This window comes from Triturus cristatus, chromosome 3_2 (assembly GCF_964204655.1).
Source record: "Triturus cristatus chromosome 3_2, aTriCri1.1, whole genome shotgun sequence".
Taxonomy (NCBI): Eukaryota; Metazoa; Chordata; class Amphibia; order Caudata; family Salamandridae; genus Triturus; species Triturus cristatus.
The window spans coordinates 449,136,313-449,151,469 of NC_140584.1; the positions used below are offsets into that span (position 1 = coordinate 449,136,313).

Here is a 15,157-nt window from a genome sequence, read left to right on the forward strand (position 1 = left end):
CCAAATGGGTTCTACATATCCGCCACAGTCTGGAGGGCTCATAATAAACACAATGTAGATAGTTAGACTATATGAGTCGAAGTGTGGCTGAAATGGCCAGAACTCTCAGCCATTCAAGGTTCAATCTATTCATCATCGTCTATGGCAACCAGGTCAACCTCCCACTTTTCTTTAAGATGCAAGAAGGGGTCGGGGAAATTGACAACCAGGTATCTGGAAGTACATGATATACTCTTCCTCCTGCCTTGCTCCATTGTGATCTTTGCCTCTAGGGAGTGAAACTCTGGCACCGCATTGAGCACAGCTCTGTGACTAACCAGGGCGTGCCTGAGCTGTAAGTAGTGGTAAAACTGGCTTTTATTTATTGCAAATTAGGCTTATAGATTTCATGTGGTCCACTACCCAAACGTGTCTGAGCTTAGAAATGCCAATGAGGCCCCATATCTGGAATCCTAGTAGGCTAGTAGCCTGTTCAAGAAGTGTACCATGCCACTCGGGGTCTCTGCGGTTACCCTTTCCTGCAGTGTAATGTTTAACTGATGCCTACCATCCTTCTGGTGGGATTTTTGTGATCTTGGGTAGTGCATTCACGATTCGTGAGCCGTTAATAAGAGAAACGAAACGGTTTGAGTAACTTGAGCTCTAGGTGCATTGCTGTGTTAAAGTCAGACGTTCAGAGGAATGAGATGGGGCACCCAGTTGTAAACCTGGAGGTTGGGGATCACCAACCCACCGTCAACCATGGCCTGTGTAAATTTTGCCAATGATACTCTTGGAGTGCCTCACACCCAAAGGAAGTGTGTGAGTGCATGCTTGAATGTAAGAAAGAATTCTTGGGAAAGTGGAGATAGGTAGTTTTGAGTGACATAGAGAATGCATAGAAAGAGCATCATTTTAAAAACAGCTCCTCGTCCCATGATATTGAGTGGCAGTTAAGCCCATTCTCGATAACTGGCTCAACTGTGCGCTGCAGTGGGGCTACTGTCATTTTCGAGATATGGGTATTTTGTGGAAGGACGCCCACCGAGGCATAAATGTCGACTTCCTCCAGTTAACTTTGAGACCCGAAGCCCCGCTATAAACTTGAAATATGTGGAATATTCTTGAGATTGATAACTACACAAAGAGCATGGTATAGTTTGCATATAAAGCAATCCTGTTCACGACACCTCCAGGTCTCAGGAAGGACAAGGATCTTTAGTAGTGAGCCAGGAGCTTTATCCTTGACCAAGCATTGTGTACAGACCGGTATTATCTAGTGACTTGAGAAACAGTGTAGATGCTATGCCACACTTCGACAAGTTTATGTGCATTGATCAGCTGTGTTATTACTGTCGCTGCAGCCGACTCAAGCCTGTTCAGACGACTAACTAGGGTCACATTAAAGTCTGCTCCCCTAAGTTTTGTGCAGAGTGATAGACACAGGCATCAACTCATACCTCCCTGAAGAAAGAAGGGCTGTCCTTATATGTTCATTATAGTAATATGCTTCCCACCCAATATACCCTGAGTCACAATATACTTCTCCCCTGCATCAATGATCACTCGTAATGGGTGGAATAGAGGACTCTTTCTAATGATAGTAGCTATTTCCCTGCATATGATTAATAGAAGGCGCGTTAGCGATATGCACCCCACTTTTTTACGAAATGTATTTCAGTGGTTTAGGTGTGATGCATTTAATGGAGTAAGGCTGTATCTGCATTGTGTTTTCAGGTAAGCTATGTTGTGCTCTGCTTTAGGTGGATTATATAGTCCCTTGACATTACAAGATGAGGGATGCAGTTTTAGCTGCCAGTGTGGTACTAATGTAACCGTAAGGCAGCCAGCACCTCCTAATAGGAGGCTCCTGTCGGTGCATTACCAAGTCAACTGATCCTTTGAATTCATTAGGAAGGTTGTAGTTCATGGTAGAGATAGATGTATTCGTTGGCAACACCCAGAATACTTTCCACATAATCCGATAACAAATCTTAACAACCACGGTTGTTAGCTGCATCATACCATTGTAAAATTTCAGCCTTATCAGTTGCTCATTGAGGCTTGTCGGAGAGCTTTGTAGTTAATCCCAGGAAAGGTTAATTTGAGTCATTCTCCCAGGGTGTCTTATCATCCAGGCAGAGGGTTGCATAAGCATACCGCTCTGCAAATGGATGCAGTATGGGTGTCACTCACATACAGTAGATAACTCATTACTGAGGTGTGATGGGGAGGCCTGAGCCTGTCCTCGAATGGAACCCGGTGGCAGATTCTTCTTCATAAATATGCAGGCATGCTGCGGATCTGCAAATATGTATAGTTTAAGCCAAATGGTCACCTACAAGGGTATAGTGTCGTTTATGGTATTCCAGCCTTCTGAAGTTTCCTTTTCACAGACATAAACCTACACCTTACCTCCTGATCCCTTATGGTAAAGTCTAGGTAAATTAATTTTGAACTTCCCTCTTAGGCTAAGTCCGGTTTCTCTGTGGCTTGCCTACGTACTTCATTGCGGTCTCCATATTTACGGAGGTGTGCAATGATGGGACAGCCAGTCGTTGATCAGCTCACTTGACCACAAATATCTAGGAAAAGGAGGCTCTGCCAAAGAATTCAGAGGGTAATGTCTCCACAATGTTCTCCATTTTTTCGGTTGCTGTTGACTTTGACATGCCCATAATGCGCATGTTATTTCTGCGCGAATGTGCTTCCACGTTCTCATTCTTTACTGTGCTAAGTTTTTTTTCTGTTTATGTCATCTTCTGCATCGGAAATGCTTTTTTCTGTAGACCCTATACAATTGCCCTGTCTGTCCAGATGCTCTTTGTAAGTCCCATTCGGTGAGCAAGGGTCTACCTTACTGACTGTTGAAACCAAGCTTTTAGAGATGAGTTTTAAAATGTGCATCTTGTGCTTGCTCCAACACATCTCCAATGTGTCAATAGGTAGGTCGAGTACTTAATACCCCTTATTCCGGTGCTACTTTTTGGATCAAAGGTTAGCTTGGTTTGCTTTTGATAGTGTTTCTGTGTTTCTGAGCAAGTCAGCAACACTCTCAACCACTGCAGCTCACTCGTACATCACTTATCAATTGGTAGGTCAACCACTCTGTCTCCGCAGGTCAGTGTCATGCTCCGCAGTGTCTGACTGCTTTGTGTTCACAGGCAATGCTCTGCAAGGTGGGCTCTTGCTGAGAGTGTTCAAACATGAACTCTACACACAGCGTAGTAAGGTTTATCGCAATCTCTATATGTTGGTGCACACAATTAGATTCTGGGCATTACTGTACTGGAATTGAAGCCTTGCCTCATTTTACCATGAGCACCAGATCCATGACGTCACCCCCCACTAGCTCAAAGACCGCCTGACAGTACAGAGATTGTCTCCACAGTCACTGGGGTCAGTTCACTCCCGGGCCCCTTCAGGAAGCCAGTGAAGTTGTTGTGATCCCACCCTCCACCAGGCATGTACTCTGAGGGGACACATGCAGACGGATCAGGCCCACTGGAAGGCCCCTTGTTCATACAACCTCAAGAGGGACACCAGTCTTCTGGGAGATCTTCCAACCTGGGACTCCGATTCAGCCCTTGCAGTGTCCATCTCTCATATACTACTATCTTTTGATGCAGCACCACAGGCGTGCTGCATGCATATACTCCAGATGGAGACCCCCCCCCCCCGCTCCATGGCTTGGCTGGGGTCAGCGATGCAACAGCTCAGTCCCAATCCTTTGGGACAATGGGTTCTGTGGCTGTTTGAAGTGCTCCCCAGGTCATCCTCTCCGGCGGTACTTGGACAATCCCCTCCGCGCGTACTTCCTTTCGAGCAAAGACCCCATCTCCTCTGAGGGACCATCATGGGTGCACCAAGCCAGCCATGACACCTCGTACACCATCTGCAGCTATTCTCACAGTTGTTCAGCACGCTGCCTGCTGGAAAGTTCACTCTCCATACAGGCATCTGAACAGGCCTTCATGCTTCGGCTACAGTTGTCAGGAATGGAGGAATGTCAACACAACTGTTTTGGCATTACGCCCCTCACCCCTAACTGTTGTTTGGTTTGAGGTGATGGGGGGCCTGCTTTGTGGCGTATGTCCTGGCAGTTCGGGCTGGACTGTTCCCAATGGAGCAAGGTCAAGACTGATGTGTATATGGCTGGGTCCAAACTGTGGTGACATGGTGTGCAAAATAATGAAGGACTGTGATGCGTGGGCCAGAGTAATTACCAGAGGCAAAGATGAATTCATGCATTCTTTCCATCACTTTTTTGTATACTTCAGGATTGTGTTGGATACTTGTCCCGGTTTAAGGTGCCTCACTACTGAGCGGTCATTTTGAAAAATGGCACTCTCGCGACCTCCAGGTAATTTCATTTTATGTTACTGTAGAGAGTTTAAAACATTTTTTGAGAGGTGTTACAGGTGCAAAATACCCCTCCCCTTCTGCTGCTTTTTTTTCCATGCCAATGATTTGAATTGGGGGGTAGCTGCAGAGCTGCATATCTTGAGAGGGAGAAAGAAGTCCTAGCCTGTGTTTGCTCAAATTGGTTGCCAATAGAGAACTGTAATCGAGGTGCCTTCCTGTACCACCCTCCTGGTTACCACAATCTACTATCGACCGATTTTAATGATCCATCCAAGGCTTTGGGTCTCTAAGGTTGGCGTTGGGTGATTCAGTATTATTTCCTACTATGTACTTTCGGAGTCTTGTTTTGTGATCCTGCTAATATAATTTTTGAGTATTTGCTCTTGGATAAATAAGTCCTTTGACTGAGTGCCAACCAGGGAGCGGGCTTTTCTTTTCATGCCATCAAAAGGACTTATGACCCAGGCCAGGGATTGCATAGCAGATTGCTAGGGAGGTTTTCATGTGAGTTTTTCTTTAACAATTTAGCGTGAATGTACTTAGTGTTGGCGTCTGTCCCAGCTGTGTACTAGTATTGATTCTTCAGTGTTATCATCTACTTGGTTAGCAAATATTCACATTATCATTTGAGACTTTGCCATGGCTGGCTGCCAGCAAGTTACTATGTGAAAAGGCATTATTTACACTCCCTGCCACTGCTGCTAATACAAGATTGTGATTCCAAAGTCGGTTACAAAGTAAACATGGGTATTTACAATCGCGCTTGTACCAGTATTTCGATGCCAAGCCCGCTTGTCAACACTGCCTGAGGAGAGCAGAATTGTAGGGTCCATGCTGCACACTGGTAAATGTTAGGATTGTGGTAATTAAAATATGAACGCACTTCTGTTATTTTACGACCGCTCCAGAAATCACCTACATTGTAATTAGGCTAACTTCCTAGTTTACCATCATAACCTTGTGCTCCCTGCATTCTGTTCAGTGCATCCATTCATGGGTATTATTGAATGTTTTCTGCACAGTGATCTGGAGATCAACCTGAACCTGTTCTAGACTAAAAGTAACTTTAATAACAAACCCAGGCATCCACCACCATGTGAGCACCATGAATGTTAGACTTTTGGGGAATAACCATGTGGACCCAGTTTTTCCGATTCAAATTACACACAAAATAAACCCAATTCCATATGGGTTAACGCTCCCATTCGACGCCTGCTGGGCATCGGCGTCAGTACAGACTGTGGACTGGCAGCAGGGAACTTTCCATCCCCTCCTCTACTACGGAGGGAGTCAAGCCATGGCTCCGACGCGCTTAAGTTCTAGTTTGATGCTTATGTGGTACAATAAGACTTGTGTTCCTTCACGAGTGGGGGAAACACCACGCTGGTTGTAATTGGGAGCGATATCCCACCCCGGGATACCCGACTCTTAATCGTGCCAATGTATGGAACATACTTGCCAAGGCAATGCCTCACCACTTTCAGAGAAGTAAGAGGGAGGGTACAGCGAGTGGGAAATAAGTGGAGGAGATTTGTATTCAAGCTGCTTCTTCAGGGGTGAGCTCAAGTCCACAGTGCAGTTGGGACCAGGAAGCAGAGCTATAATTACTTATTTTACCAACTGAGCACTTGGACACTGTGCCTATGAGCAATACATCTATTAAGAATGACCATGTGCAAACTCTTATGCATCGAGACAAGCAAGTTATGAAACAAACCAAAGGTGAAACTCAGTGGTGTAATGACAACTTTTATCTGGTGTTGCCTGGTGCGTTGTCAGCCTTGTGTTTGGAATATTGATCACTAATCTAGGAGTAAATGTTTGTTTTACTGTCTGTTCAATTATGCTGCACTATTTTCCATGACAGACTACAGCGTGACCGCAAATTCGAAGCTGGTCATCATCACCGCTGGCGCCCGCCAACAGGAGGGCGAGAGCCGTCTTAACCTGGTTCAGCGCAACGTGAACATTTTCAAATTCATCATTCCTAACGTCGTCAAGTACAGCCCGGACAGCATGCTTCTCGTGGTCTCAAACCCAGGTGAGCTGATGTTGTGCATGTTTTACTCCATGCTTTCTCAGTACTTGTGTGATGGACGCTGGTCAGTTGGTCGTGGCACTGAGTGATAATATGGTGGAAGAGGTGTGGCGCAGTGGCCAGGGTGCCTGACTCTGGACCAGGGGGTTCATGGTTTGATCCCTGGCACCGGCGGCAGGTTAGCCCAGCACCATGTGACTCTGGGCAATAGCTCGCTTAATCTTCCCAACTGCCCCCAGTGCCAGGACACCTCTCCGAAGGTAGCTGTGTGCTTTGCAAATGCTGGTATTTCAATTTCATATCTTCCACCAATTAGGCTTTGACTTTTTCGTGTCAACCCATGAATCTTGGCCATCCCACCCTTGAGACGTGCTGTGGGGGTGAACAGACAAGTAGTGACTGCAGAGAGCAGTTTGGAAGGCCTTAGCTTGTTCTGGTATTGTACAAAAAGTATCAGTGGAAAGAAATATATCAGCCCCTCCCTTCTTTTCCTTTTGTGCAGTGCTATAAAGAAGGGTAGCCAGGTGATTCCATGAAACCATGATTCAACTCTTGGGTTTACATTTAAATGCACGTAAGTGTTGTACCGGATGGCAGTATTTTGCAGAAGGAAAGGAAACTTTGCATTCCTGTGCCAGTAAGCTATCTAGGGGACCTTCTGTAAATGCATATGCTCTATACAAACTAATTTTCGTCCTATAACAATCTTACACATAAAATGTTTTTTTGAGAGATATGAATGGCTAGTATTTGATCTGCACTTTGGATACCGTAGTCTGAATTAAAGTCCTCATTGGAGGTCGTTGGGTAATCTTGATGGATGGGTTCTTCGGGTATGTGAGTTCTGCTAAAGAGCCCTGCTGGACTGAGAGCAAGAACTCCATAGGAGGTAACATGCAATCGAAATTAACTCTGCAATAGTTCAAGTTGTCAACACCTTATCCTTTTTTTTTTTTTTTTTTTTTAAATCAACAGTGGATGTTTTGACCTACGTGGCCTGGAAGATCAGCGGCTTTCCCAAGCACCGTGTCATTGGCAGCGGTTGCAATTTGGACTCTGCCCGATTCCGTTACCTGATGGGAGAAAAACTGGGCATCCATTCTCAGAGCTGCCATGGCTGGGTCGTTGGAGAGCATGGGGACTCTAGCGGTAGGTGTATCTTCTTTCTTACAAGGTTACATGTTAAATGTCTTTTCACTACTTATTGAGGAAAGGCAGTTTGAGTAACAGGCTGGTGAAGCGGAAAATGTCCTCTAAGCGGCAGTCAAGCTTTGAAAACAGCACCGGACTGGACTGACCACACTAGTTTGCTGACTCAAGCATAGAGCAAAGGTTGCGACTGTTGCTCTGAAAACATTTCAGCTTTCTGAACGATAAGGCTCTCGTTTCGGGCAGCCTGATACTTTTCAGTCGGGCACAAATGGGATTTTTCACCTTGTTTGAAATTGCAAGATATCTATTTCCAAAATATTCCCCCATGCGAGCATTGCCGGAAATAAATATCCAACATTTGTAAGGGGAGGGGGAAAGGACGGAAAGAAGGAAGAGCAGCGGTAACTAGGGCCACAAACTTTCATACCACTGGGCCTCTCTAACTCTGATTGGGCCATGAATTGTGTCCCCAAGGTACCGTGCTGGGCAGTATATGCCCTGGCTGAAATTACCCGCTGGTAAATCCGGCCATTTTGGAATGACCTGTACTTAGCATGATCTGAGCCTGGAGAAAGATTTCAGTTTGAGTGACTATTGTGCATTGATATTAAGCATTCTGTACGTGCTGCAGGTTCCTATCTTTGCACATTGCGAACATCTGATTTTGTTTCTGTTGGCAATGACCTCTGTGTCTCATAGATTGCATGTGTACATGCGAATAAAAAGAGGATGGGTTACTGAGGTGAATAGAGGGGGGGGGGGGGGCAGGGAGACAAATACCTGGCTGTGTAGTTGAAAAGCTATATTTGTGATGACCTGCATTTTTAAATTAGTTTTCAAAGTTTCCATTTTATCTGCCACACCAGGGACAGGGAAGCAAAGTTTGCTTGAACCATCCTTCCCCCCGCAACTCGATATGTGTGATCTATATTTGCCTGCGTTGCAAAGGTCAGGAATGTAATCTTAGTAGGAGAGACCTTTGGACTAAACTCTATACAGCAGGTGCCCATGGAGTTTGTGGGGTCGGTGTCGAGGAGGCCTTTTCAAAGGTTTTGCAAATATGTACACTGTACTTTCAAACCTTACGACACGGATCAGGTCACTCAGTTAACCTTGCTGTAAAATGTTACATGGGGGTGTGTATTCGCGTGTGTGTGTGATGACATACACAGCTCTAGATAGCGATTGTGGAAAATCTATGAAAAAAGTGCCATGCAGCAATAAGATCAGCCATGCATTTGATCTGATTTCCTGTACATCTAATGATACTGCTGTGCTGGGATGTAATAAATGACAGTCTCACTAGCATAGCACTGTTTGAAACCTCGGATGTGAATGTTGGTATGTTACCTCTTAGCCTCCATCTATAAGGTCACTATGTGGTCACAGTGATTGAGTTACCAGATGGTTGGAGAATGAGGACTTTTAAAATTGTATGCAATGTCAGCTTAAAAATCTAACTATCCTCAAACATGCCACTCCATGGAAGTTTAAAGTGCTTGGTTCAGTGCTGAATCTCCCTCGCTGCTTGTACAAATTCTAGTGTGAAGCATACGACGCGGTTAGTCGTGGTCCGGTGTGCAGTGCTACCAAAAGTGGAGTCAAAAATCTGTTGAGGTGAATGTGCTTTACCAGATGAAAGGTAAAATCGTTGAAGAAAAAAGGAACCAAACCTCCTTTAGTATTAATAAATCTATGCATCTGGTCTAGGTAGCTGTATATATATATATGCATACATTTGTACAGGAAAAGACAAGGCTAACGTGTTTTTAAAATTATCTTCCAGTCCCTGTCTGGAGTGGGATTAATGTGGCTGGTGTCTGTTTGAAAACACTGAACCCTGACCTGGGAAGTGAAGCAGACAAAGAGAACTGGAAGGAGGTTCACAAGCAGGTGGTGGAAAGGTAAGCCTTATTCAATGTTTGACGAGCTGAGAGGTATCCATAGAGGAATTCTTCTCTCTTGGAACTTAGAGCAGTAAATAATGTTTGGAATTAGGAGTATCACTGAATGGTTCGAACACCTGGCACCCAAGTTTCCTTGAACTAGGAAGACTAAGGAATGGTTGGAATAATATGGAGCACCACACAGTGTTTGCATAAGGTGATGCCATGAGCTCAGCTGATGTTGAAAGTAAAACTGGTGATATCTGGGCTCCTTTCTGCGTCATGTAATTTGCATTCTTCAGAATATGCACCATTGTTTCACTTACTATGAGAAACATAAAGTGGTTACATATTTACCTTTACTTACATAGTTTTGCACTGCCCAGTTTGACTGGAAAAATATGGGGGCCGGAGTTATATTTTGAGAAGCGTAATATAGCAGGCTAAGGTGTGAGAATCCTCATGTGGATAACAACCATAGCAGCTGTTTCTCCCTTGCTTGAAGAATATAGCTTATTTCGAACAAGATGGTCTCTGTTGCTCTCAGGGTGGACATTCGCCAAGCAGAATGTTAAATTGCAAGTTATTTTAACTAGAAGAATCTCACATTTTCTATCAGCTTTGATAGGGCGGGAGGATCTTTTTCAAGTAGAGGCGGTAGCTGTTTATTTGGAGTAGCCCATGTCTGGTCTTTTCAAGAACTGTGGGCTTAGACGTTACTTTTGTAGTGGTGCAGTGACTGCACAACGTGGTATTGCAGCAGTTAGTAACGCAGAAAGGCTAACAAAAGAAAGCACATTCTCTTACTTCACATGACTATGTGGATCATGTCTGTATTTTGCGGCAAGTTTTTTTTTGTTTCTAGACGTTAAAATTCAAACCGTATGTGCTGGTTTCAGATTATTGGCATACTCAAGTCATGTCCTTTGTCTCTTTGCAGTGCCTATGAAGTCATTAAGCTTAAGGGGTACACATCTTGGGCCATTGGTCTTTCTGTTGCTGACCTCGCAGAAACCATCATGAAGAACCTTCGAAGGGTGCACCCCATTTCCACCATGGTTAAGGTAAACAGCTAGTTATTGTGGTCGACCAGCTCTAAATAACCCATTTAGTTTTATACTCCTTTTTTGAGTGAATGTCTGTGTAATTCAGCATTTTGTACCGCGATTGATAGAGGTGTAACCCACTTATGTTTTGCAGCATGAACTTGGTATTGATTCAGATGCTGTGCATAATTCCTCCGGTAGTGTTTGGGTCACACACTCTTTGAGTATTATTCCTTAAATGTTTTCTAATTGAGACTAATATCGACTGGGACATATCTCCTTTATGACTCCGACACACCGCTGTAGCTTTCCCCCAATGCATGCTGCCATCTTCAGATCTGTTTCTATGTGGACGGGTTCCGTCAAACTTGCACAGAATGGAAGGTACCAACTATTACACTAAGGGAAAACGTTGCATACATTTTTCAAGGATCGACTGGGACAGATTTGTGAGACTGTATCCTTTGCGATTCTGACTTTTTCGGCGATTAAAGTTACCCAGGTCTGTTCAAAGTACAGCTTTAAGACTATGCACTTGTAAATGTAAATTCCGCGGGGAACAACCTTTACAACGCAACTTTTACAACGCACTACACTTACAACGCATTTTTTACAACGCAACATCCACTACAACGCATTCCATTACATAGCATGACACCACAACGCATTTTTAAAAACTACCTTTACAACGCATTCTATTACATCGCATACTACCTTTACAACGCATACCATTACAACGCATAATATTACACTACACTATCCAACACTTACCCTACTGTTGCACCCCCTGGAGTTAGAATAGTAATTTTTACCCCTATACTATCCAACACTTACCCTACTGTTGCACCCCCTGGAGTTAGAATAGTAATTTTTACCCCTATACTATCCAACACTTACCCTACTGTTGCACCCCCTGGAGTTAGAATAGTACTTTTTACCCCTATACTATCCAACACTTACCCTACTGTTGCACCCCCTGGAGTTAGAATAGTAATTTTTACCCCTATACTATCCAACACTTACCCTACTGTTGCACCCCCTGGAGTTAGAATAGTAATTTTTACCCCTATACTATCCAACACTTTCCCTACTGTTGCACCCCCTGGAGTTAGAATAGTAATTTTTACCCCTATACTATCCAACACTTACCCTACTGTTGCACCCCCTGGAGTTAGAATAGCAATTTTTACCCCTATACTATCCAACACTTACCCTACTGTTGCACCCCCTGGAGTTAGAATAGTAATTTTTACCCCTATACTATCCAACACTTACCCTACTGTTGCACCCCCTGGAGTTAGAATAGTAATTTTTACCCCTATACTATCTAATACTTACCTTAAATGCAATTTAATATTATGCGTTGTAATGGTATGCGTTGTAAAGGTAGTATGCGATGTAATGGAATGCGTTGTAAAGGTAGTTTTTAAAAATGCGTTGTAGTGTCATGCTATGTAATGGAATGCGTTGTAGTGGATGTTGCGTTGTAAAAAATGCGTTGTAAGTGCATGCGTTGTAAAAGTGTGCGTTGTAACGACATACATCCAAATTCCACTGCATAAACAAGCATACATGGTTTCAAAGTGCCAATCTGGAAGATACATGCAAACTGTGCAATACATTTCAGCCCAGCACAATTCAAGCTGGAAAACCGAGTCACTGGGTCAAGTATGCAGAGTCTTTGGTAGGTGGGACAGGCTTGGAAAGTGCTGGGATTCCCAGCAAGAAAACCTTTTGAATGAGGATGCTCTAGGCTGCAAAGATCAAAACGTTCTAAGAACCAGAGCCATGGGACTCCTAAAATAGAAATTGGCACTTCAAATAATTGGTTGTTGAAAAAAGTAGCTGAGCGATTCCATTGAAGACTGGACACCATTAGAGGAGTCTGTGTCTACACTACACATTGCACTGCTCAGGCCTGCTCAGAGACCTCATGCGCCACACAGAGAATATCCTTGAGGCTCAAAGTACTCTAGGTACAACATACCAACACTGCCCATGTCACAAGTGCAAGAAACACGGCATAGTTTGTATTTTCAGCTCTTAAAAAGGCACAAAAGTTTTGTATAAAAAGAAAATGCAGTCTTATCCGCCTTTGGCCTAGATGCAAAAAAAATGACTCGAGGATTGTCATTCCCCTCTGATACCGTGCCACCATCATCAAAATACTTTCAGATTTTTAATCCTCAAGACCTGTGAAAGCTCTCTTAAGGGTATTAAATAAATTGGACATTACAAAACAATGGTTCAGAAAAGGAGCCTGGTTTTGACTGTTATGCAGGATAGGTTTTCCCGTTATGCCAAAAACTACAGAAATGTATGCACAAGAGAAATAGATACAAGGAAGACCATTCAAAATTACCTATGAAGGAAATGTGCAAGATGTTGAACAAAAGAGCCATAAAGGAAGCACCCTTGCCAGAGAGCAACCAAGGATGTTACTGCAGATACTTTCTTGTGTGAAAGAATAATGGGATCCTCAGACAGTTGAACAAGTGTATTGTTACATACTTTTAGCATAGGTACTCTCGAGTACATGGTTCCAAAGATTATAGAAAACGCGTTCCTCTGCATAATTATTCAGAATGTATATTTTCACATCTTGATGTATCAGAAACAGAAGACGTTCCTCACATCTATGGTAGGTATAATATAATGTCACTTCAGAGTTTTACCTTTTGGGATAAAGTTGGCTCCAAGAATATTAACAGCACGCCTATCTCTGGTGGCACCACATCTCGGGAGGGGGAAACATTTGTATGTATAACTAGGCGACAGGATCGTGAAGGGTAAGAAGTAATGTTCTTGGCCATAAAATACTCACATTCTCATATGGTTTTGTATTGGACCTAAAAAAATCATAAAGCTCCTTGAAGAATTGGAATGCAAGCAACATGAAGAGAGGAAGGACATTCCCAAAACAACAAATCCAATGTCACTATCACTACAAATGTCTCTCTGATAGGTTGGACAGCTCACATGTAAAGCTCAGTACTCAAGGATAGTGGTCACCTTTAAAAACAAAGATGCATATACATACATATCATGATGAGCACCTTCAATTGTCTAGCCCTGCATAGTGTGAAAGAGATTTGAAGTGTTGTAAACATTTTATTTTGCTACTTGGAAAGCTGCTATCTTTGCTTTTATGTCATACTCTTTTCTTGTAGTGTTATTGGGCTTGGTGCCCAGTAGGTAGGCTAAGTCCTGACATTTGGGTAAGATCTTCATTTTATTCTCAAAACGCTTAGTCTTGAGTAACCAGCTCACGTAGTTTCTACTCAGTTCTAGCCATTGACGAGTGTTTTGGTTGTTGGATCAATTTCCCATCGACTTCATCAGGGTAAATATAAATCCCAGAAGTGTGGAATACTAGTAAGTATCGAGAGGAGAGTACTGCTCGCATGTCACTTCTACGTGTCAATGAACATTGCTGTTCACCGACACGTGGGTTTGACTACATACGAGGAGTAATCTTACCAGCTGTGCCCGGGAGGCTTCTTGTTCTGCTATGGACGTGGTTCCCGTTAAGGTGTTTTGGTGGCTTTCCCTCCCTCTTTTGAGCACCCATTTCTTTGAATAATATTTATGCTTATACTTTTGGTACTTGTTTGGGTGAGCGCCGCTTATAACCCTGCCTCCTTGTTTTCTGTGGTAAGTCCTGGCATTTGTTTGCTCTGGAAACTAAATGCAAACACAAGTGTAGTGAACCTCAGTTCTTCAAAATAGACAGACAGAAAAGATGGTGGCGATTCAGACCAACAGCATCACGACCATGTACTATATTCTTAAATGGGTCACAATATCTTATACTTAGTTATTCACAGAGGTTCAAAACATTTGGCACTGGACCTTGAAAAGAAGAAACTCATTCACAACAGCCATGACAAGGAGCACAACATAATTTAGCAAGCAATTGTCACAGTGTAAATTCCCACAAATAGAAAATAGACAACTCAACCGTAAAAGAGATCTTTAGAATATGGTTCCGACCAGACATAGACTTGTTCACTCCAAGAGAAAACTGAAAATTACATTATTATTTACCAGGTACCCCAAAAGGGTTCCACGAGAAAGCAGTGTGGTTAATTGGTATAAGGCTTTGCTTGTGCATTTCCCTCAGTTCCACTGCTACAGAAGGTGATCAGGAAAAACCCCAATAGTCTTGCATAGACACGTTACTTGTGACTTGCTCGAGGAATTGACAGCACCTCATATTAAAATTAAAGTGCATATTGCATATGAATGGGAGGCAGTCACTCACGTGAACCGAACTTTAACAATTCAGACCAGGGGCGGCCCCTCCATTATGGCGGAGGAGTGTCCCCCACAGAAAAATAAATTGATAATAAAAGCAATTTATTAAAATTTTATTTTTCTTACTGAGCCAATTGTCAGCCTTTGGGGACATTATGATGGAGCTCACTCAGCTGCAGGGGGAGGAGGAGTAATGCACACTGTACATGCGAATGTCAGTTTGTCCATCCATCTTAGGACCCCCCAAAACTCGTGCCGTCCGAGCCGGACCACCCAGCCCTGGAACCCCCCTTGCTATGCCACTGGCAAGTGTCAAATTTCCCAAAACGAATGTACGTATTTTATATTCTATTTCTAAAGCTCAAACTTAGCCAAATGGCAGTGGGAACAGTGGATAATTATATAAAAATCAAATATCTTGATGGACTGTGTTA

General features: G+C 43.4%; 1 protein-coding gene across 1 annotated transcript in view; it reads left to right on the forward strand.

The window, feature by feature from the left end:
- The window catches only part of LOC146857518 (L-lactate dehydrogenase A chain), a 41,303-nt gene that overhangs the window by 19,997 nt on the left and 6,149 nt on the right, over positions 1-15,157 (forward strand). Inside the window, exons 4-7 of the mRNA XM_085648059.1 lie at positions 6,212-6,385; positions 7,358-7,531; positions 9,321-9,438; positions 10,361-10,484. Of these exons, the coding sequence (XP_085504185.1) occupies positions 6,212-6,385; positions 7,358-7,531; positions 9,321-9,438; positions 10,361-10,484 (590 nt within the window). The remainder of the gene's footprint in view (positions 1-6,211; positions 6,386-7,357; positions 7,532-9,320; positions 9,439-10,360; positions 10,485-15,157) is intronic.